Here is a 24,351-nt window from a genome sequence, read left to right as displayed (position 1 = left end):
TTTATAATAGAAATAATTAAGAACATTACAGAAGTTTTATTGCCAAATTATGGGAATTCATCTATAGAATAAAGGGGCTCATATTTTAATTCTCATTTGTGAACTATTCTTCTCAAGGCTTTATTTTTTAGGTCTTATGTATCACCCCTCTACTAACATAGAAGCTCCTCTGAGGGTATGAATTACTGTCTTTTCCACATGGCTCCATGCGACGCTTGGTCTTACTGACATTCCTGTAGGAGAGGTGTCAGTGATAACTGGCCACATAATCATGCATTCATGCAAATAAATTAAGGCAGCAATGTGATACAGTGGAAAGAACAAAAAGATCTAGAGTCAGGAAGTCTGTCTGAAGTCCTGGCTCTTCCACTTACCAGTTGTGTGATCTTGGGCAAGTCTCTGAGTCTCTGTACTCCCATCTGTGAAATGGGGTTAATGATACTAGCGCTACCTACTTCCTAGTGATGACTTAAGGGGTAATAGTACCAGCAGTGGTAGTAGTAATTGCAATAATAATAGTGCAGATGAAAGAGTTCTATGAACTGTAAAGGAGTCCTAAATATTAGTTATTATTATTGTGGTATAGCGAAAGGCATATATAGGTTTTGGAATCAGACAGACCTAGGTTCTAATCCTGGATCTACCACTCACTAGCAGTAAGACCTTGAACTCTCTGAACTTCAATTTCCTTATCTGTAGAATTGGGATAGGAATACCCAGTTCACTGAGTTGTCATGAGGGTGAAAGGTCATTATACATAAAAAGTGCATAATGCAATGGCCGGAATGTAGTTGGAACCCACAAGATGCATTTCCTGTCCCTTATGTGTTTATGGAAGGAAGGCTTCCACAAGATTGTTAGGGTACTCTTTGGGAATAAGTGGGAGAAGAATATGCAGAAGCAAATAAAAGACATGGTCCCTGTCCTCAAGAAGCTTTTAGTCAGTTCAGAAGGTAAAACACACACACATTAAACAATATTAAAGGAATTACAGAACAGCAGATCAACAAGCTTGAGATGATTAACAGGCAGAGCCCTGCTTTCCCTAGCTTGACAGTTCTATACACCCTTACTGTATTTGAAATGTATTTAAAGGCGATTTCTCATCCTGTTTGGGAGTGGAAGGAGAGAGGATCACTTACAGATATGTTACTGTTTTTTCTTATGGACTCCGGGCTTACTTTTCAAACCCCCATCCTAACGATTCTGATCTTCCTCTCTATCATGTAACAGCCCACAAATACCAAAATGAAGTCTTTGATATAGAGACTTACTCCTAAAAGGTCTGATAAATGACCTGGTTATACTAAACTGTTTCATTTAATAAGATCTGTTGTATCTAGATCAGCAAGATGTGGACAGAGAATGGGAAACATTCATGAATACCACAGAACCGTTATTCCACCAGTCATATGGGCTATGTACACATGGGAGGGACACGGAGGAGATGGGGATGCTGATCACAGGCTCCCGGCAGGAGATGGACTCAGGGCCAGACTGTAATGGCAGTGATGGACATGGATTCATGGGGAGAAAGGCATCCCAGAAGCAGAAGATTAGTCAAGCAAAGGCACAGAAGCAAGAGTTAGTTGTGTGCAGGGATTGGCAAGCAGGCTGGCTTGGCAGAGGTAAAGGAAAAAGAAAGCTCAAAACAGATATGGGGTACAAAAGAGGATTTGGATGGAGACTTTGAAATCCTGGGCTGACGAGTCTGGATTATAGTACAGAGGTATTTTTGTCTTCTATTTCAAGGGTCCCATATTTAAGAATATTTATTAAAAATAATTCTCATTACAAACATTGAAGGCTATAAAACAATATTCCTTTGACATATTAAAAAGAAAATGTTCTATGCTTTATTCATTTTCATATCCCTATGTGTCTAGCACAGTGCCTTGCAGATAGTAGATCCTCAAAAAGTGTTTATGAACTCAATTTAGCTGCAGTTGGTATTATCTTGCACTTTCACAGAAAGAAAAGGTATGGTGTTTTATGGGACTCCTAATAAACAAACCCTGACCAAGAGAAAAGCTGGATCTTTGGGTAGAAGGTTCACTTTCATCACCAAGATTTGCAGTTAGGAAAAGTATTAGCATTCTACAGGAAATTCTGCATAATGCTTTCCAGGGATTTCTCATTCTCTACTGGACTGTGAGCAACTTGAGGGCAGAGTCCATGTCTTATCTGGCTGTGATTTGCAGTATCTAGTATAGGATGGGCACATAGTAGGTGCTCAGTAAATGTTTATTGAAAGAATATAATAGATGGGTCATAGCATAAATGGACAATGGTAGAGAACCATTTGCCAGGAAACATCCTCATATTATTTTGACTGCAGTTATTTCCCTGATGAGTCAGTGTCATCAGACATTCTGACAGTCCCGAAGTCAAGGCCCTCTTTGTACCATACAACCTGGAATTTCCAACCACTAATTAGTATAGACTCAGCTGCTTATATATGGGGCACCAGTGGGTCTAGATTCTAGTCTCAGATTTTCCACTGACTTGCTGGGTGTCCTTGGGCAAGTCATTTCCTTCTCTGGGCTTCAGTCTCCCCATCTATATAAAATGAAGGGGTTGGACAAGATGATCCCCAAGATTCTAATTCTAGGAGTCTAAATATTAGGCTACTAAATAATTTTGATCTACTTAAAAAGCTGCTAGGTTTTTAAGACACTAAAACTCAATACTGCTAAGCTTTTGTTTCTAATCAAGATCTTCTAAACCTAAGAGTCAAACACAGCAGCCTACCTAATTGTCACTGACATACACCAAGACCACAAGTCCTTCCTGCAAAGCTACCAGCAAATGATTAGAATGATTCCAAAAGTAAATCAAAGCAATGGCAAATGTTACAAGGAAGGATCTAAATTCAATCATGGCCCTCAATAAACAGGCCATTTCATGAAGAGTTACTGGTCCTAAATTATGAAGGTCCCATCTAAAAAGGATGGCTAGGTGTCAGATATATGTAGACCATGGTTAAACGAAGATACTGTATATTGAAATGTGCATCAGGATTAAGATATTCACATAGCAATAACTCCTTCATACTTACCTTCAATGCTATACACAGGCCTTAACACAAGTTAAGACTGCCCTCGTTATCATCAAAAAGTACAGTGATGTCTACTGGATAAAGAGCCCATTCTAGGCACTGTGACAGTATCATGGCGGGCTTCTCATCTGATCAGGCATCTGGCCAGGGAAGAGATAAGCCTCCAAGAATGTTCAACTGGAACGAAACATCATTTAGAAATTTGATCTTACTAAACGATAAGGAACCATAATCTATAAGGGCTTGGCCAGGCACGAGGACACAGATAAAGCACGTCCAAGAAAGGAAACCTTATTTTGCCCCAGCCTAACCCTTAGGACTGCTAATGGAAACCAAAAAAGTACTTTCTTAAAGATTTAGGGGTGGGAGATTATGGGATTTATACCATATTTAAAATTTTATAGTCTGTCTTTTTTTTCCCCAGATATAGTTCAACATTTTCCTGAGCCACCATTTCCCTGTAAGTATGGTCCTCTGGGATGCCTGGGCTTATGTAACCTCTCAGGACCTCAGAGAAGGTTCCACTTTTTAGGCTTCTGGTTCCTCCATAACTCTTTCTCCCAGAAATGACAGTGCAATATTGGGGCTCAGATACTAACATACCCAATAGCACATTATAGAATAGGCCAGATGTGTATGTGTATAAAACACCTTACGTGACCTGGAAACAAGAGAATACTCTTGCCCACAGCACATGTTTTTGTGCAATACAAACAAAGCATTCAATTCAAGTGTACTTGTTGAAAAACAGGACATAATTAAGCAGTTGGTAAAATGCATTCTTGTTTCCCACTTGCAGATCTCCCAAGAGTCCCTTCGAATTTACCTATACGAGTTTCAGCTTCCCGCTTGCCACTTAGCTTGATAACGACTCAAAAATCATTCCCTTGTTTTCAAGGGCTCTTCTTTCTTGTCTGCTCTGTGTACTACAGGGCAGTATTGACACATGGAATTAATGACAGGGTCTGTAATGAAACAACAGTCATGCAAACACCAGTCTGCTCTTTTGATAAAACAGCATGTTAGAGACCTATTCACCTCCCTCTAATTGAGTACTGCATAATAGTTCCGATCCTTTTATGTAACATATTTTGTTCTATGATTAGAAAAGAAGAAAAAGGGGGAGCCTATGAAGCATTGCTTCCTTCAATCACCCCCTGATTAATTCTCTGATTTTAATGAGGGTGGCTGCTATTTAGGCAGGTCCTGTTACCTACTTGTTTTGTTGACTTCTGTACAATGTATAACAAAACCCATGATGGCATAATTGGGAACCATTTCTTTGGCACAGGGATTCCTGTTCTTAATGTAAGGTTGGCTTGGAAAAAAAAGAACCCTGACATTTAAAATTAGCCATTTCATATTTAATTCCCTTTCACATTTGAAAGATAGGATGAAAATTAGTATATAAATAAAGCATTTTAATTAACAGAGCTTTTCCAAAAGTGCCTGCTGTAATGGAGCCTGTGAGAGCCCGGAGAAAGAAGCTCTGTAATCTTTGCTATAATTCCAAGTCTGAGAGTGCATCTTATTTCAAGATTTCAGTATCAATGGAACAGTCCATAATCCACTGAAGTACAATGGATTTCCCAATAACTTGTGATATTCTTAAGTGTTTTTAACGCTTTTTTCCTCACAGAAATTAAAACAACCTTTGGCACTGGTTAACATATTCAGTTATATACTATGAAAGAGTGTCCTTTGCTGATCCTTCGTCTTTCAGTATAATCTTTCATCTAATGGCTTCCTAGTGCTGACTGGTTGGTTTTACTGTTCTTTCACTAAGCCACTAACCCAGTAGGCAGGAGAGGTGTGGTGACTTTTCTATACCAAATTCGAGGTCTTCAAGCTGCATTTTTCAAAAACATTTCTGAGATCCTTCCCTCAGCCTCACCATTATGCTTTGGGATTGGGTACAGTTAATTGGGAAGGTAAAATACGTAACATAAAAATATCATTCCCAAGACAAATGGATATGGCATGTTATCTACACCATGTCCTTCCACTTCAGGAGTTGCCTAAACAGGCAACAGTCCTGTAAATAAGTAAGTAAGTCTTTCTAAAGTTAATTTTCTTAATATGATCACACTGAATGTAAGAATTTGTTAGAATACCTATAATCATTCTATTTTCAAAATAATTAAAAGACTTTATTAACATAGAATCATAGCAGTTTTACTGGTTTCCTTCATATGAAGTTGTTTCTGTTTGTTTTCTGTTTTTGATATAAGCTACTTAGGACCTGACTTGATATTTGAGAAAAGCTCAACTATGGAATGAAAAAGCAGGAATGAATGAATGGCCTCCAAATCTTAATTTCTTTGTCAGGTAAATATGCTTACTCTCTGTCTTCGTGCTTTGCATCTATTTAAAATTTAGAGCATATTATTAAAAATAATCAGACTGACAAATCTGAGAGCTGTTGGTAATTTTTCAAAATAACATAAGATCTGGAATATGAAGACTAAGAACCAAATCCTGACTATGTCATTAACCAGATGCCTGATCTTGGTTCAGTCACTTCATCATTGGTCCCATTTACTCCTCAATAAAATATCTCTTGCCCTATCTAATTCACAGGGCTGTTTTAACAGTCAGTGGAGATACTTTTTAAACTTTAAAGCACTATATAAATATTAGTCTTTTATTATTCTCATTTCTGTTAGAAGATCACATGCAAAGCTTCTAAAAATTTGCTATCTACCTCACATTAAAGAGCATGGTTAAGAAAATATAGAGAAAGAGGTTAGGGATAGTGCTCGAAAAATAAAACTCAGTTTTGTCCTTAAGTGAAGGTGATCTTTATTTCTTGGTAATTTCTCTACAGAACCTTTCTTTCCTGTTGTCCAAAATTAGCAAAATAAATATTAATAAGAGGTCAGCATGCCAGCTGACACTGTTGAATAAAGCAGTAGAAATGGAAGTTCGTACATGCTCTTCTCAATCAATCATAAAGTCTTAAAAGTTAAAGGAGGGTGACTGAGAGCAAACAGTCAATGGAGATTATTCTTATTTGATGTTTCTCTGATAAACAGAAGTCATTTCACCTAGTGCTTAAACCAAGAGCTCAAAGTAGGCACTCACTCCTACTACAGAGTTAAAGGCCAATGATGGGCAATACTAAGTTTGCGTGGCATCCTACTAAGAGACGTCCAGCCAGCTTCTCAAATTAGTCCTCCCCTACCACTTTAAGGGTATATCAGTTTAACTGGATCCAAGTTCCCTTAATTAAGCTTCTAAGCAACATTGCAGTGTATTTTAATGATGTAGAACAGTGCTATCTAATACAAACATGATGTATGTAATCTTAAATGTTCTAGTAGCCACATAGAAAAAGTGAGAAAAGATAGGTAAAATTAATTATAAAATAATATGTTTAATCCAATATATCAAAAATATTATTTCAATATAAAATCCATATTAAACAATTGAGATATTTATTTTACATTCTCTTTTTGTACTGAGTCTTTGAAAGTCTGAGTATTTAACACTTACAGGACATCCCAATTCAGACTAGCCACAGTCATATATGGCTAGTGGTTACCATATTGGACAGTGCAGATCCAAAGGATTTTCTGATGTAAATTAAGATCTTGACACTTTTGTACCTAAAATAGATCTCACAATGCTATAAAGACTGGATCATATTTCTGAAATGTACCTAAAAAGCATTTCCTTGATTAAGTCATCATAAAGGTGGGAGTAATCACAGTTATTTTTGTGAGTAAAGTAATTTAGTTACAAGAAAAAAATTATGTAGTTATTACTTTTCAGTCATAAATTACCTGTCCCAGCTTCCATAAGTTTAAAAATAACCTTTGGATTAAAGGGGAACTATTCCTATATTTGATACTTGCATTTACTAAGAAAGCCATGTCCCAAATACTACACAAAGGCTGGCAAAATATATATATTGGATAAGGAGTAGATAAGAAAAGGAAGAAATGGAAAACAATTATTTATATAAATGTAAATTTTAGAAGATTTTGATAGAATATATAAGCAATAAAGGCAATGTACCTTGTTAAACAGTGATGGGGTAAGGGCAGAGTAGAAGATTAATCAGTCCTGGTTCCAATTAAGAAACTAAATGGGATTAGAAAAGTCAAAACAAAACTGAAACTTGAAATATTACTTCCCTTGGTTAACTTAGGCTTAAGCCAGTCAATCCTCTCTCCCCTTTTGTGGAGGAGGCCGCGTCACTACATGCGGCTCGTGTGCTGTAGCTGAGGTGAATGCAGTTGTCTTAGCCACACTGGACTTGCTTAACCACATACAATCCCCATTCTAATCTCCCGCTTAAATTGCAGGGGCTTATTTTTTTTCCAATTCAGAAAAGGAAAGAGGAGGTGGAGAGGCAGGCAAATTTCATCCCCTTTTCCACCTCTGTTCTCACATTAAAAAAAATGTCAAATGAAGCTTTCTATAATCTTATGCCTCAGGTCTTATGCTTATGTCTGATAAATATTACAATTATCATTCTATATTAAAGAAGTTAGGTACCCCAATATTTAAATTAGCCAGTCGTGGGCCAAAGTACCTTATAGAATTCCTTCCCAGACCTGAATTTTATGACATCTGGCCAAGAAATGGAACTGACAAAAGTATACTTTCAAGTCTTTAAACCATGTAGGCTATTTTATTGAGCAAAAAATTAACCTTCGATTTGGGGATCTGCTTTATACATTATTTCATCATCACACACTGGGGAAACCACAGGGTACAAGGCACTGTACTAGCTAGACATGATGGGATTTATGGGGTTCAAATTATTCTCAAACTCTTAAGACCTCTAGGTCCATTGCCAGTCCCCTTATCTACATCTGTCACAAATACAATCCTTATACTAAAAAAAAAATTTAAAAAAATCACTTGGAATATACTGTCAGTTGGTAGTCAATGGGAAGAAAATGTTTGAGCGCTAATCTCTCCAGTATCCTTAAAAATCTAGCTGAGATAAAGCTGCTAAGGTGGTGAGCAACTTGAGGCAGTGGCTATGTCCGGCATGGAGGCAAAATGGAAATGTAATTTTAATTTTTGCATTGGTGGTTTTACAGTTTTGGTGGTAAATAACATCTGTACCCTACACCAGGCTCAGTAACAGTACTTGGCATGACCAACCTTAGTCATCACTTTGGTAAGTGCTTTGGCACGGGCCACTGTTGCTAACCACCATCCTGGTGCAGGTCGTTCACATCTGCTCTCCTATGGATGGAAAAAAGGAAGTGTCTAGCGTCCATTCATTGGCCACATCACCTCCAATCCTATCCTTTACTCGCACGCCTTTCAAATCAGGCCCAGGAGAAAATGATTTCACTTTTGGAAAGAAAGTTAATCAGACAAAGCTACAGTACACTCTTGGCACAGCAAGACTTGGTGGGATGCGGAACATCCTTAGAGTGACAGTTGAAGGAACTAACCAACAGCACACTGCTGAAGAGGATGATTAGGAAATGTTCTGGCAAACACTGACTCTAACAGACAGACACAGTAGCACAGTGGACAGAGCAAAGGTCTTGAGTTCTGGAAAATGAAGTTCTTAGCCTTACTTTAGCTAGAAAGACAGTGTATGTGAAAGTGTTTTGTAAACTGTGAAAGGAAATGGATTTTCACCAGTCATTAGCTTGGAAATGTTTGGGGCAATTCTTTGGGCCTTGCTTTCCCCAATGATAAATCTGATAACATATTACTCAAATAATGATAAAATAACCTGAGCTCTTTGGAAGAAAGATGCAGTATGTGAATAAAAAAGATTTATCTTATTAATAAGAATAAGTTTCCCCCCACCTAGAATGAATGGTCATTTCTCCATTTGTCAATTCAATACCTCTTAAACTTCAAGGATCAGCACAAATGCTACCTTCCCTGTGAAACAGTCCCTGATTTATCCCAACAGAATGAACTGCTCCTTTTCCTGGGTGCTCACAGTTCAACACAGACCTTATTTTGTCATTACTTCCTTCTAGAATATTCTAGAATAGATTACAGCCATATCCCACACTAAAATGTGAGTTTTCCAAAGGTACGGACTACCACATTCACCTCTGAATCTCCCTCATCTTCCTAGCACAGTGCCTTGCACAGAGTAGCTGCTTAATAAATGTTCCCTGAATTTACTGAATTTAATCTACTTTGGCTTTATGGCATCTTTTTTACCTCAAAAAACCAAACCAAAAACAACAGTGAAAAGAGAGAAGAAACTTAAGACAAACACATAAGACACATAAAGAATGGCTTCATTCTTTGCATTCCTGCTTTGGAATGCCCACTGCTGATCTCCATACAGTTTTGTCACTGATTGTTATTAGTGAGAGCAAATGTTAGAAAGCACATAAAGGCAGACAATGTAAAAATCCCACCACATGTCATGAAAAAAGTCTGTGATTTAGGACTATTCTCAAAGTTGCCTTAGCTTCAACTTTAATGGCAAAATTCATACCATCAAAGCCAACACAAGACATATTTGCTCTGCTTTATACATGTGAAAATCAGTATCACCTTCAGATTGAGCTGGGCATCTGCTGGGTGTTTACTCATCTAGGGCAAATGGGCCAGTTGGATAGCATCTGTGTTATCTTTTAAGAACTCATATTATTGAAATGAAATTTATGAAAAATGTAATTTATTCAACCTAACTAGTTCACTGTCTTCACGCTAATGTGCTCTACTCAGGCCCTTGGTAACATTTCCCCCTCCAGCTTCTACCAGATGGACTCTGTTGGTTCTCATCCCAGCTGCTGTACTTACAGCACTGTTTCATTAGCTACCTCAGATCCTTTTGGAAGTACAAATCTTACTTTTATATGTTCATTCAGAACCTTTTACTCTGCCTCCTATAGGTCTGTCCTATCAGCATCTTCTCTTTTATTGTAAATTCATTCAGGGAAGGAACATGTATATTGTATCCAAAGGTATGGAGAATGTCATATGCAAACAGATAACAATGTCTTTTGAAGACTGTGAGCATAGTGAGCTGTAAATTCTAACCTTCTTGGGAAAATGATGGAAATTTAAAAGGACTAACTGGAAGTTAACTAAATTCTAGTCATATTAGCTTTGTAGATGATGAAGCTACTTACTTCTATGTAACTTGTACCACATTACCAGCATCATGTGAAAACTCAGACTCTGCAGAAGGTCTAAATACCCTAACTTGTCACACTCCCCATGTCAGCCTCTTCTTATTTTTGAACACTTCTACTCTAAGCCTCCTGCTGTGCTCTTAGCCTCTGCTTGTTTCTTTATTACACTTTTCCCTTTAATGGTTGGCTTTCTGGCTTTCCCGTTCTAGTTGCTACTCCTCTTGATTGAGGGATACTAGCCTTTGCATAGCTGTTATGAAAAAGGAGATGACCAGAAGAAATTCACCTTCCAGTGGCAGCTGCCACCAACACACAGAAGCACTCACTCAAGATGGCTTAAAGGAGACAGTGACTCAATATACGACTAGAAAATTGAGCAATTCAGGCAAGTGTGAAAGGAATTAATACTTTCTAATAACTCCTCCAAGATGACTAGTTGCTTATTAGTATATATTTGATTTAATTATTTTCAAAACTGGCTATCTGGGGAGGGGAAGGAGGTGTGAAGCAAGAAGGGAAGGGGAGATTGTTTTTAGAATCCCTAATTAATACAAGTGCCTGCTTTCAGAAAATCCTTCATTTGAGCTATTCCTTTTCACTTTTTCCTATTGGGTGCATGACATTTTAGAATTCTTGGTTTTAGCAGCAATCCAGAAAGAAAGAATTGCAAACTTGCACATCAAAAATGGAAAAAAAAAAAAAAAAAGCATCATGATTTGGAACAAAAACCAAAACAGACTAAAACAAAAAATACAAGAAGCAGCAAAATCATTGAACCTAATTCACAGCATCTTTTTGAAGACAGGGAGGTTAGTTGGTTAAATATCACAATGACCTAGTAGTTACTATCCTAGCTTTGAGAGCTTAAATGTTTAAGAATGCACATCCATAAGCGGCACATGTAGAAGAACCATGGTAGCCAAGAGAAATCTGAACTACTGCTGCCTGGGCCATCCTGTTCCAATCAACATGGATTTCCAGAGTTGCTGTTCTATGGTAACTCTCAGTGAGAGAGACAAAGAAATAGAACATTTTTAGAAACCAAGCAAAAAATGGATGGGAATACAATACCTGGAAAGTTTATCAAGCATGTTGACAAGTTTCATGGCTTCATATTCTTTTTGTTCTTCTGTCATTTCATCTATGGGGTTTGGCATTGGTTCCTCTAAATGACCAGTGATAAGATTAATGCTACAAAAAGAAAAAAAAGTTATGCTGTATGTTTTCAAATTATGCTCTTTCTATACTTTTCTGGTCCAAGTTGTAAGTTATAATAAGAAAGAGTATAATAGCCAAAAAATTGGCAATAGCAATTTTATGATATAGAACTGCTATAGGAATTTTTTTTTAAATCGACTTTTCCTGCTAATTTGCTTTGGGAAATGGGTGATAGCGAACTTGCCAACTTTTTTTTAAAGGCATGGCTGCTTTTTAAAAATATGAAATTTGATTGGTGCCGTTAGGATAAATATCCTTGGATGCACAGCTTCTTCATTAATTATATAAGGGACAAATGATTTCAGAGAAGGAGAAATCTATTTTGTGATACAGCATAAAACAAATATGTCAAAAAATTGGAAAAATGATGACAGAGAGGCTGGAATCTGAAAATGAAAGCATGCCAATTTATAATCTCAGGAAATTAGTCCATTAGTGAGACCACAGAAGGCAATGAGTGTTTAAATAATAAAAGATAAAGCAGAAGAACAATTTTAATTAGATTTGATCTGACCTAGATTAAAAAAAGGAATGAAATCTAGCCTACCAAAAGACAGGTATACCATCTGGCTTTCTGGAAATAGATTTAATAAAGTACTTAAGATGAATAAGTTCCATAAACTTTGTATGAAGTTCTAATACCAAACAAAACTATCCTCTTAATTAAAAGTCACATTATTTTTTTTTTTGAGGTGAAATAAAAGATAATTCTTTCAATGGCTGCCAAATATTTATAGCTTAAACATCTTTCTGGAGAAGCAGAAAAGAGGTTACAGCATTTTGTACCAGCCAGGTACACACAGTATGTTTTTAATGATCAAATGAAATATCCCTGCAAATGGCAAATCGCTGATAAGTTACTTTCTAGGGTCTACAAACACAAATGGTTTCAGGGGCCAGGCCTTAAGGATATGCAAATGAGTGAATTGGTCAAGTATAAATAACATGGAGTATTGAGGACTAGGGTAAAATGGAGAACAGTGCTAGTCTAAACAGGGAAAAAAAAAATCATGCGGGCCAAAACCAAGACACTGCGATTAATTACATCATCTGGTGGCTAGCTTGCCAGCCCTGCTTTAGACTTTTACTTGGGCAAGTTAACTTTCTTTACAGAGCAGGGCTTTTCTCACTTGGAGCAAGGGCTAGGTACTATAATCTGTTACAAAAAAATATTTATTTTTCTACATTCCTCAGAGGCTGCCTGACATACAGATTCTTACAGAAGGACTCAATGCTCCCCATCCTTAAAAACCGGATCTAAAACATACGTTTTGCCATTCTTTCATAAGACCTATGTCTAGAGCCACGGTTAAAAAACTTTTTCCTTCAAAGTAGTGGAACCCCTCACCCTTTTTATTTTAACAAATGAAATCTACACAGAAAGCTGATTTATGAAATAGATGAAAGTGGAACTGCTCAGGCAGAAGAGGGGATAGGGACGGCCAAGGAGAGTGCAGGCCTAGAATCCCTTCTATTTGTCCGCACTCACTTGCTTCCTCTTAAGGCAGCCCCTAAGGCACTTTCAGGAACTCTGGGGAAACAGTCTGAAAACCCATAGGCTTCTCAGTGATTCTTAGCCTTGGCTATACATTGGAATCACTTGAGAAACTTTAAAGACGAGGCCTGGGCCTCACCTGAAACCAGCTAAATCTGTTTTGGTTTTTTTCCAGGTGATTGTGATGAGCATTGAGGTTAAGAACCACTGGGACAGAGCGCCTACTTGAGACATTCACTGTGTGCTACTAGTCCCTCTCCCTTTTTTCAGGTGCTCATAAAAGAAAAGAAAAAGGCGTCTAGTTAGTGGCCATTAACAAAAATGCCAAACGGGGTCATCACGTTTCCCAAAGGTCAAGAACAAAGAGGACCCAGACGAGGCTTCTGAGAACTATGGAGTTTTTAAGAAGTATCCAGATGCCATAGTGAAAATGTAATTCCACCACCCATCTATAATTTGCTTAGGTGTGTAACGACGGGACATATTTTCACTGGTTTCTCTTCTGCTGCCTGCTAAATTAGAAAAAACATCTAGTCTTATAAATAAGTAAGTAAAGGTACTTATATATAGGCACATACCACTTACCAAGCAGACAAAGGCAATAAGGCCTTAGAAGAAAGTATAAGGGAAGGCAGATGTATTAACTATTTAGACCATACTCATCTGTCTCTTGAGAGAAGGCTTCTCTCCTCAAGCTCAATGGAAGGGTGACTTAAATCAGATCCACACACTGTTTTAGAATATAATGAAATTAGCACAAGCCATCATGTGCCTCAGGGAAAAAATCTGTCAGGAGGACACACTGGTCAGCTCTGTGGTATTGTGGATACCACAGCACACAAAGTCAGGACATGCATTCCTGGATCAGAGCGTATTTGATTCTTTTCTTGGTTCTTTTAAGGGCTTAATGGAAATGATCTCTGTTTTCCATAAGCTGACCTCAAGTCCACTGCTGCTAAAATGATTTAATGTCTTGCTGTGAAATTAGCTACGAAAGTCACAAAATCCTTTGCTCACTGAGCATGAAAGCAGCAGCCAGAAATTCACTCTTACAGAGTAAGAACTTACCATCCTTTACCCATGTAGTAAAACATTCCAAACCCCCAAAATCACTCCAGGGATTGAGGTTTCATCTTTTTTCCTTGAAAAAACACCCCCTCCCCCTACCCCCACCCCGGTACTCAGAAGAACATAAACAAAGCCACAGCAAACACAAGTTGCTGAACCATGCCACTCTCTTACGGGAAAAATGCCAGTGTTCTGGGGGCAGGAGGCAGACTTGGACACTGTCTCCCCTCCAGCTCCCCACTTCAAACCAATCTCATGTAGCTTCTACCCAGAGGAAGAGAAGACAAATAGTCACCACCACAGCAACAGAGTGAGGTTTCATAAAAAACTACTTTTGAAAAAAAAAAGACTATTTTTGGTTGAACAAACACTTGCCACCTTTATAACCTTGAACAGTACAGTTTGAGATTTAACTTTACAGGTTTCAGGATCTTAACACTGAAATTCTGGGATTGGTTTTTTGTTCCAAGACTCTGAGTCCTAAGATACTTTAAGTACACTAACTGTGGTGGATATTTTATTGGATAATTTTATATTTATCATAATTTTTCCCACCCTGTCTCTGCTCCCCTCCCCTATCTACTCAGCACTCCAATCCTATTTTATGTCTTCCAATTAGAGGACAAGAAGTATCCAAACTCTTATGTGTGATATGTCACCAAGAATTTTGTATTATGTAAGGCCATTATATGACAGCAGCTGGAGACAAAAGGATTAAGACTTGCTCTTCAAAATGTTGCTACATTTGGCCAACATCAACAGTACTACACTAGTTCACTGAACAAAAAAAGAGCTATTAAATGTTCCCTGAGCTATATGAAAGTTAACATCTATCTCTAAAAAACGTGGATTAAATTTTGCTCAAAGCACCCTGGTTAATCAAGAGGCTATAAAGTCAAGTCCCTACAGAGGCTAAGGCAGATAAGATGAACAAAAAAGATACATTATCAGGGGATTGGTTCAAGATGACAGAGTAGAAGGATGTGCTCTCACTCCCTCTTGTGAGAGCACTGGAATCACAACTAACTGCTGAACAGTCATCGACAGGAAGACACTGGAACTCACCAAAAAAGATACCCCACATCCAAAGACAAAGGAGAAGCCACAATGAGATGGTATGAGGGGCGCAATCACAATACAATCAAATCCCATAACTGCTGGGTGGGTGACTCACAAACTGAAGAACACTTATACCACAGAAGTCCACCCACTGGAGTGAAGGTTCTGAGCCCCATGTCAGGCTTCCCAGTCTGGGGGTCTGGCAACAGGAGGAGGAATTCCTAGAGAAACAGACTCTGAAGGCTAGCGGGATTTCATTGCAGGACTTCAACAGGGCTGAGTGAAACAGAGACTCCACTCTTGGAGGGTACACACAAAGTAGTGTGCTCATCGGGACCCAGGGGGAAGGAGCAGTGACCCCATAGGAGACTGAACCAGACCTACCTGCTAGTGTTGGAGGGTCTCCTGCAGAGGCAGGGGGTGGCTCTGTCCAACCGTGAGGACAAGGACACTGACAGCAGAAGTTCTGGGAAGTACTCCTTGGCGTGAGCCCTCCCCCAGTCTGCCATTAGCCCCACCAAAGAGCCCAGGTAGGCTCCAGTGTTGGGTCATGTCAGGTCAAACAACCAACAGGGAGGGAACCCAGCCCCACCCATCAGCAGTCAAGTGGATTAAAGTTTTACTGAGCTCTGGCCACCAGAGCAACATCCAGCTCTACCCACCACCAGTCCCTCCCATCAGGAAACCTGCACAAGACTCTTAGATAGCCTCATCCACCAGAGGGCAGACAGCAGAAGCAAGAAGAACTACAATCCTGCAGCCTGTGGAACAAAAACTACATTCACAGAAAGACAAACAAGATGAAAAAGCAGAGGGCTATGTACCAGATGAAGGAACAAGATAAAGCCCCAGAAAAACAACTAAATGAAGGGGAGATGACAGGCAACTTTCCAGAAAAAAAATTCAGAATAATGAGAGTGAAGATGATCCAGGACCTCGGAAAAAAAATGGAGGCCAAGACGGAGAAGATGCAAGAAATGTTTAACAAAGACCTAGAAGAATTAAAGAACAAACAAACAGAGATGAACAATCCAATAACTGAAATGAAAAATACACTAGAAGGAATCAATGGCACAATAACTGAGGCAGAAGAACGGATAAGTGACCTGGAAGACAGAATGGTGGAATTCACTGTTGTGGAACAGAATAAAGAAAAAAGAATGAAGAGAAATGAAGACAGCCTAAGAGACCTCTGGGACAACATTAAACATAACAACATTTGCATTATAGGGGTCCCAGAAGGAGAAGAGAGAGAGAAAGGACCCGAGAAAATATTTGAAGAGATTATAGTCGAAGACTTCCCTAACATGGGAAAGGAAATAGCCACCCAAGTCCAGGAAGCCCAGAGAGTCCCAGGCAGGATAAACCAAAGGAGAAACATGCCGAGACACATAGTTATCAAATTGGCAAAAATTAAAGACAAAGAAAAATTATTGAAAGCAGCAAGGGAAAAACGACAAATAACATACAAGGGAACTCCCATAAAGTTAACAGCTGATTTCTCAGCAGAAACTCTACAAGCCAGAAGGGAGTGGCATGACATATTTAAAGTGATGAAAGGGAAGAAATTACACCCAAGATTGCTCTACCCAGCAAGGATCTCTATCAGATTCGATGGAGAAGTCAAAAGGTTTTCAGACAAGCAAAAGCTAAGAGAATTAAGCACCACCAAACCAGCTCTACAACAAATGCTAAAGGAACTTCTCTAAGTGGGAAACACAAGAGAAGAAAAGGACCTACAAAAACAAACCCAAAACAATTAAGAAAATGGTCATAGGAACATACATATCGATAATTACCTTAAACGTGAATGGATTAAATGCCCCAACCAAAAGACATAGACTGGCTGAATGGATACAAAAACAAGACCCATATATATGCTGTCTACAAGAGACCCACTTCAGACCTAGGGACACATACAGACTGAAAGTGAGGGGATGGAAAAAGATAGTCCATGCAAATGGAAATCAAGAAAGCTGGCGTAGCAATACTCATATCAGATAAAATAGACTTTAAAATAAAGAATGTTACAAGAGACAAGGAAGGACACTACATAATGATCAAGGGATCAATCCAAGAAGAAGATGTAACAATTATAGATATATATGCACCCAACATAGGAGCACCTCAATACAGAAGGCAACTGCTAACAGCTATAAAAGAGGAAATTGACAGTAACACAATAATAGTGGGGTACTTTGACACCTCACTAACACCAATGGACAGATCATCCAAACAGAAAATAAATAAGGAAACAGAAGCTTTAAATGACACAATAGTTAATGTATCTGGAGAGATACATTAAATTGATACATTTAATTGATATTTATAGGACATTCCATCCAAAAACGGCAGATTACACTTTCTTCTCAAGTGCGCATGGGACATTCTCCAGGATAGATCACATCTTGGTTCACAAATCAAGCCTCAGTAAATTTAAGAAAATTGAAATCATATCAAGCATCTTTTCTGACCACAACACTATGAGATTAGAAATCAATTACAGGGAAAAAAACATAAAAAACACAAACACATGGAGGCTAAACAATACGTTACTAAATAACCAAGAGATCACTGAAGAAATCAAAGAGGAAATCAAAAAATACCTAGAGACAAATGACAATGAAAACACGATGATCCAGAACCTATGGGATGCAGCAAAAGCAGTTCTAAGAGGGAAGTTTATAGCAATACAATCCCACCTGAAAAAACAACAAACATCTCAAATAAATAGTCTAACCTTACACATAAAAGAACTAGAGAAAGAAGAAAAACAAAACCCAAAGTTAGGGGAAGGAAAGAAATCATAAAGATCAGAGCAGAAATAAATGAAATAGAAACAAAGAAAACAATAGCAAAGATCAATAGAAGTAAAAGCTGGTTCTTTGAGAAGATAAACAAAATTGATAAACCATTAGCCAGACTCATCAAGAAAAAGAGGGAGAGGACTCAAATCAATAAAACTAGAAATGAAAAAGGAGAAGTTACAACAGACACTGCAGAAATACAAAGCATCCTAAGAGACTACTACAAGCAACTCTATGCCAATAAAATGGACAACCTGGAAGAAATGGACAAATTCTTAGAAAGGTATAACCTTCCAAGACTGAACCAGAAAGAAATAGGAAATATGAACAGACCAATCACAAGTAATAAAATTGAAACTGGGATTAAAAATCTTCCAACAAACAAAAGTCCAGGACCTGATGGCTTCACAGGTGAATTCTACCAAACATTTAGAGAAGAGCTAACACCTATCCTTCTCAAACTCTTCCAAACAATTGCAGAGGAAGGAACACTCCCAAACTCATTCTATGAGGCCACCATCACCCTGATACCAAAACCAGACAAAGATACTACAAAAAAAGAAAATTACAGACCAGTATCACTGATGAATATAGATGAAGAAATCCTCAACAAAATACTAGCAAACAGAATCCAACACCATACACCATGATCAAGTGGGATTTATCCCAGGGATGCAAGGATTCTTCAAGATATGCAAAACAATCAATGTGATATATACCACGTTAACAAATTGAAGAATAAAAACCATATGATCATCTCAATAGATGCAGACAAAGCTTTTGACAAAATTCAACACCCATTTATGATAAAAGCTCTCCAGAAAGTGGGCACAGAGGGAACCTACCACAACATAATAAAGGCCATATACAACAAACCCACAGCAAACATCATTCTCAATGGTGAAAACCTGAAAGAATTTCCTCTAAGATCAGGAACAAGACAAGGATGTCCACTCTCACCACTATTATTCAACATAGTTTTGGAAGTCCTAGCCACGGCAATCAGAGTAGAAAAAGAAATAAAAGGAATACAAATTGGAAAAGAAGAAGTAAAACTGTCACTGTTTGCAGATGACATGATACTATACATAGAGAAGCCTAAAGATGCCACCAGAAAACTACTAGAGCTAATCAATGAATTTGGTAAAGTTTCAGGATACAGAATTAATGCACAGAAATCTCTTGCATTCCTATGCACTAGTGATGAAAAATCTGAAAGAGAAATTAGGAAACACTCCCATTTACCACTGCAACAAAAAGAATAAAATAGGGGCTTCCCTGGTGGCGCAGTGGTTGAGAATCTGCCTGCTAATGCAGGGGACACGGGTTCGAGCCCTGGTCTGGGAGGATCCCACATGCCGCGGAGCAGCTGGGCCCGTGAGCCACAACTGCTGAGCCTGCGCGTCTGGAGCCTGTGCCCCGCGACGGGAGGGGCCGCGATAGTGAAAGGCCCGCGCACCGCGATGAAGAGCGGTCCCCGCACCGCGGTGAAGAGTGGCCCCCACTTGCCTCAACTAGAGAAGGCCCTCGCATGAACCGAAGACCCAACACAGTCAAAAATAAAATAAATAAATAAATAAATAAAGTAGCTATAAAAAAGAAAAGTGCTTTAAAAAAAAAAAAAAAAAAAAAAAAAAGAATAAAATACCTAGGAATAAACCTACCTAGGGAGAGAAAAGGCCTGTATGCAGAAAAGTATAAGACACTGATGAAAGAAATTAAAGATGATAGAAACAGATGGAGAGATATACCATGTTCTTGGTTTGGAAGAATCAATATTGTGAAAATGACTATACTACCCAAAGCAATCTACAGATTCAGTGCAATCCCTATCAAATTACCAATAGCATTTATTACAGAACTAGAACAAAAAATCTTAAAATTTGTATGGAGACACAAAAGACCCCAAATAGCCAAAGCAGTCTTGAGGGAAAAAAACCGGAGCTGGAGGAATCAGACTCCCTGACTTCAGACAATACTACAAAGCTACAGTAATCAAGATGATATGATACTGGCACAAAAACAGAGATACAGATCAATGGAACAGGATAGAAAGCCCAGAGATAAACCCACACACCTGTAGTCAATTAATCTATGACAAAGGAGGCAAGGATACACAATGGAGATAAGTGGTGCTGGGAAAACTGGACAGCTACATGTAAAAGAATGAAATTAGAACACCCCCTAACACCATACACAAAAATAAACTCAAAATGGATTAGAGACCTAAATGTAAGACCGGACACTATAAAACTCTTAGAGGAAAACAGAGGAAGAACACTCTTTGACATAAATCACAGCAAGATCTTTTTTGATCCACCTCCTAGTGTAATGGAAATAAGAACAAAAATAAACGAATGGGACCTAATGAAACTTAAAAGCTTTTGTACAGCAAAGGAAACTACAAACAAGACGAAAAGACAACCCTCAGAATGGGAGGAAATATTTGCAAATGAATCAACGGACAAAGGATTAATCTCCAAAATATATAACAGCTCAGGCAGCTCAATATCAAAAAAAGAAACAACCCAATCCAAAAATGAGCAGAAGACCTAAATAGACATTTCTCCAATGAAGACATACAGATGGCCAAGAAGCACATGAAAAGCTGCTCAACATCACTATTTATTAGAGAAATGCAAATCAAAACTACAATGAGGAATCACCTCACACCAGTTAGAATGGGCATCATCAGACAATCTACAAACAACAAATGCTGGACAGGGTGTGGAGAAAAGGGAACCCTCCTGCACTGCTGGGGGGAATGTAAATTGATACAGCCACTATGGAGAACAGTATGGAGGTTCCTTAAAAAACTAAAAATAGAACTACTACACAGCCCAGCAATCCCACTACTGGGCATATACCCTGAGAAAACCATAATTCAAAAAGACACCTGCACCCCAACGTTCACTATTTACAATAGCCAGGTCATGGAAGCAACCTAAATGCCCATCGACAGATGAATGGATAAAGAAGATGTGGATAAAGAACATTTATACAATGGAATATTACTTAGACATAAAAGGGAACGAAATTGGGTCATTTGTAGAGACGTGGATGAATCTAGAGAGTGTCATACAGAGTGAAGTAAGTCAGAAAGAGAAAAACAAATATCGTATATTAACGCATATAGGAACCTAGAAAAATGGTACAGATGAACTGGTTTGCAGGGAAGAAATTGAGACACAGATGTAGAGAACAAACGTATGGACACCAAGGCGGGAAAGTGGCGGGGGGTGGTGGTGGTGTGATGAATTGGGAGATTGGGATTGACATATATACACTAATAATGCATAAAATGGATAACTAATAAGAACCTGCTATATAAAAAAATAAAATAAAATTCAAAAAAAAAAAGATACATTATCAAATCAAAGGAGCTTATGCCTGGTATGACAGGGGCCACAGTCACTCAACTCCATCAGTCAGTTACCATGTGAGAATGCAGGCCTAATGTTATCAGAACTTCCACTTTTTCAAAAGAAGTTAGAAATTCAGCTTTTCACCTGAAATATCTGAATTCTAAATTATTTTAAGAAGCCCTATGTAAAACAAAAATTAAAAACATAAAACCAAATAACCAACACAACATCAGGCAAGTGAAGCAAAACCTACCTGTGGGCTAAATGTAGCCTATGGGCTGACAATTTGTAACCTCTAGGAAAGGGATCAGGGTTTTTAGGAAAAGGTGTTTGTGCGCCAGATCACGGAAGAAGGGGGCAGGTGGGGTGGGAAAGGAGACGTTATATGCACATGAAATTAGAAATGTCTTTCCAGGAAAAACTCTCCATAATATCTGCCACTCCACAAAAACAATCAAAAGAGCAGAGTGGAAATTTACCATATCCTGTTTTCTTGAATTCCATTCCCTGGTCCCACTCCCCAACTAGATGTGAAGCTTGATGAGGGCAGGGACCTCAACTGTCTTGGTATCCTAATGTTGAGAAGGGGCTGACCAAGTTAAATTTATTCAAAAACTCAAAAAAATTAATTTATTCAACAAAAATTTACTGAGTGCCTACAGTATGTGAGGCACTATTTTGGGGCCATCTCAATGAATAAAAAAATTTCTCTCATGGAGTTTATCTTCTAGTGGGGAAAAAAGACTAAATGAATAAGTAAATTATATGGTATGTTAGAAGGTAATAAGTGCTATGAAGGAAAAAGAGGAAGGAAGTGCAAGGTGGAGGGGTAAAGGTAGGAGTGTGGCAATTTTTAATATGGGGACAGGACAGACTTTACTAGGAAGATGATAATTGAGTAAAGACATGAAGGAGGTGAGGGAATAAGACAAGTAGCTATCTGGAGAATAGGCATTCCAGGCAGAAGGAACAGTCAGTGATGCAGAGGCCTCAGACAAGAGTGTGTCTGGAGCATGACAAACAGTGAAGAGCCCAGTGTGGTGACAGTACAGTGAGAAAGGGTGCGTGTACATCACTGCAGGGACTTTTGGTGTTTAGCCATTGTAGAGTTTTGAGCAGTGATGTCTGACTTACATTTTATAAGGATCGCATTGGCTGCTGAGTTGAAAACAGACTGAAGAGTGACAAGGATAGAAGCAACAAGACCAGTTAGGAAGCTATTTAAAATGATCCTGGAGGGAGAGAAAAGTTTAGCTTGGACTGTAGTAGTAGCAGTGATGGCAGTAAGGGGTGATTAGATTCTGAATGTATTATGAAGGCAGAGCCAGAATTACCTAACAGATTTTTATGAATTAGAATGAACTGAATAGAACTTTTAGCTTTCAGGGATATCAGGGTTTATAAAACATATATTTTCTCATTTTCTACTTTGGTTATATCAAAGAAAGATAATAGATGCTCTAAGAACAGGGAAATTATGTGAGGGGCAAATCATCTCTCCCTTTGATTGGCTTTGAAGAATATGGTAGCAGTTAAAACACAAGCTTTGACTTCACACCTGTTAGGATGGCTATTAGATTAAAAAAAAAAAAGCCAGAAAAATAGTAAGTATTGGAGAGGATGCAGAAAAACTGGAACCCTTGTGCACTGCTGGTGGGAATGTAAAATGGTATGGCAGTTCCTCAAAAAATTAAACATAGAACTACCATATGATCCAGCAATTCCACTTCTGGCTATATACCCAAAAGAAGTTAAAGCAGGGACCTGAAGCAAGGACAGATATTTGTACACTCGTGTTCATAGCAGCATTATTCACAACAGCCAAAAGGTGGAAACAACCCAGGTGTCCAATGATGGATGAATGGATAAACAAAATGTGGTAAATACATTATATAGAATGTTATTCAGCCTAAAAAAGGGAGGAAATTTTGACACATGCTACAATATGGATGAGTCTTAAAGACATTCCAAGTGAACTCAGTCACAGAAGGACAAGTATATGATTTCACTTATATGAGGTTCTTAGATTCCACTTATATGAGGTTCCTAGTCACATTCATAGAGAAAGAAAGTAGAATGGTAGTTACCAGGGGTTGTGGGGAGAGGGAATGGATACAGAGTTTCAGTTGGGGAAGATGAAAAGTTCTGGAGATGGATGGTGGTGATGGTTGCACATTAATGTATATAATGCCACAGATATGTATGCTTAAAATGGTAAATTTTATGTATATTGTACCTCCAAAATAAGAAGGCAAAGTGAAAAGCACAGTAAAACCTGCTTTGTCTACCTCAAAAACAACAACAAAAATCTCAAAAAACACCAGCTCTGGAGTTAGGCCACCTGACCACTCATGAACGGTGTGCCCTAGACAAGTTCTGGAAACCACTGAGCTTTAGTTTCCTCATCTGTAAGATGGGGATAACCCTAGCCCAAAGGTTTGCTGTAAAGATTAAATGAGATAATATCAGGAAAGTTCTTAGAACAGTACCTGACACATATTAGATAATAAATACCAGCTATTATTAGCATAAGTGAGCTACTTGCTAAGAAGTAAGCCAGCCAGAAGGCCTTGGATCCAGTGAGTTAGTCTATTAAGTTAAATCGTCACTATGGAGCTGCATGTGCTAAAGAAGCCACGCAACACTAGGTGTTTCGTGGAGTTATGGTTAAATTCAGATACAAGGTATTCTGAAGAGACACCAGTTAATAATGGTGACTGAGGTGAAAATGTCTCAAGTAATTTGAGAATTACCATATAAATATAAAACTGATTCCACATTAAAAGAGTAGGGTAAATTATGAAACAACATCTTAATCCAAGTTTTTGCATTCTATTAGCAATGTAAAGAAATAGGGTAATGTGGTGTAATTCTTTCACTTATTTATCAACTATTAAGTATCATGTATCATCCATACAAATAGACGTACTGAATACATACAGATGCGCCAAGTTGCACCTAGGCAATTAAAAAAGCTCCAAAATACCTTTTTAAATTATAGTGCTTTATAATGTTTCCTACATTGGGCTGTTGGATTAAGAGTGATATCCTTGATGTAAAGGATATAGAAAAACTATGGTTGTGAATCTGTAGGAAATGAAACCTGAAGCAAAGCTCAATATTGTAGGTTCAGGTAACACACCTTTTGCTGGCCATTTACCCAAATTAAAATACAAAAGAAAAATTAGAGAACTCAATT

General features: G+C 38.2%; 1 protein-coding gene across 10 annotated transcripts in view; it reads right to left on the bottom strand.

Moving 5' to 3' along the window:
- Positions 1-24,351, bottom strand: part of RIC8B (RIC8 guanine nucleotide exchange factor B) — a 140,802-nt gene that overhangs the window by 28,301 nt on the left and 88,150 nt on the right. For 2 of the 10 annotated variants that reach the window (XM_082349912.1, XM_082349911.1), the window contains one exon: positions 11,212-11,331. The exons of 1 other annotated variant lie outside the window; for it this stretch is intronic. In XM_082349912.1, coding sequence (XP_082206038.1) covers positions 11,212-11,331 — 120 coding nt within the window. Of the gene's footprint in view, positions 1-3,058; positions 3,236-3,884; positions 4,024-7,078; positions 8,264-11,211; positions 11,332-24,351 lie in introns of all 10 variants that reach the window. 7 more of the 10 variants (XR_014233211.1, XR_014233210.1, XR_014233212.1 and 4 more) reach the window with 7 other exon arrangements.

This window comes from Balaenoptera borealis, assembly GCF_965194805.1.
Source record: "Balaenoptera borealis genome assembly, chromosome: 13".
In the NCBI taxonomy this organism is placed as follows: domain Eukaryota; kingdom Metazoa; phylum Chordata; class Mammalia; order Artiodactyla; family Balaenopteridae; genus Balaenoptera; species Balaenoptera borealis.
The sequence above is the reverse complement of the archived record's forward strand: the minus strand, read 5'-3'. Positions and strand labels throughout refer to the sequence as shown.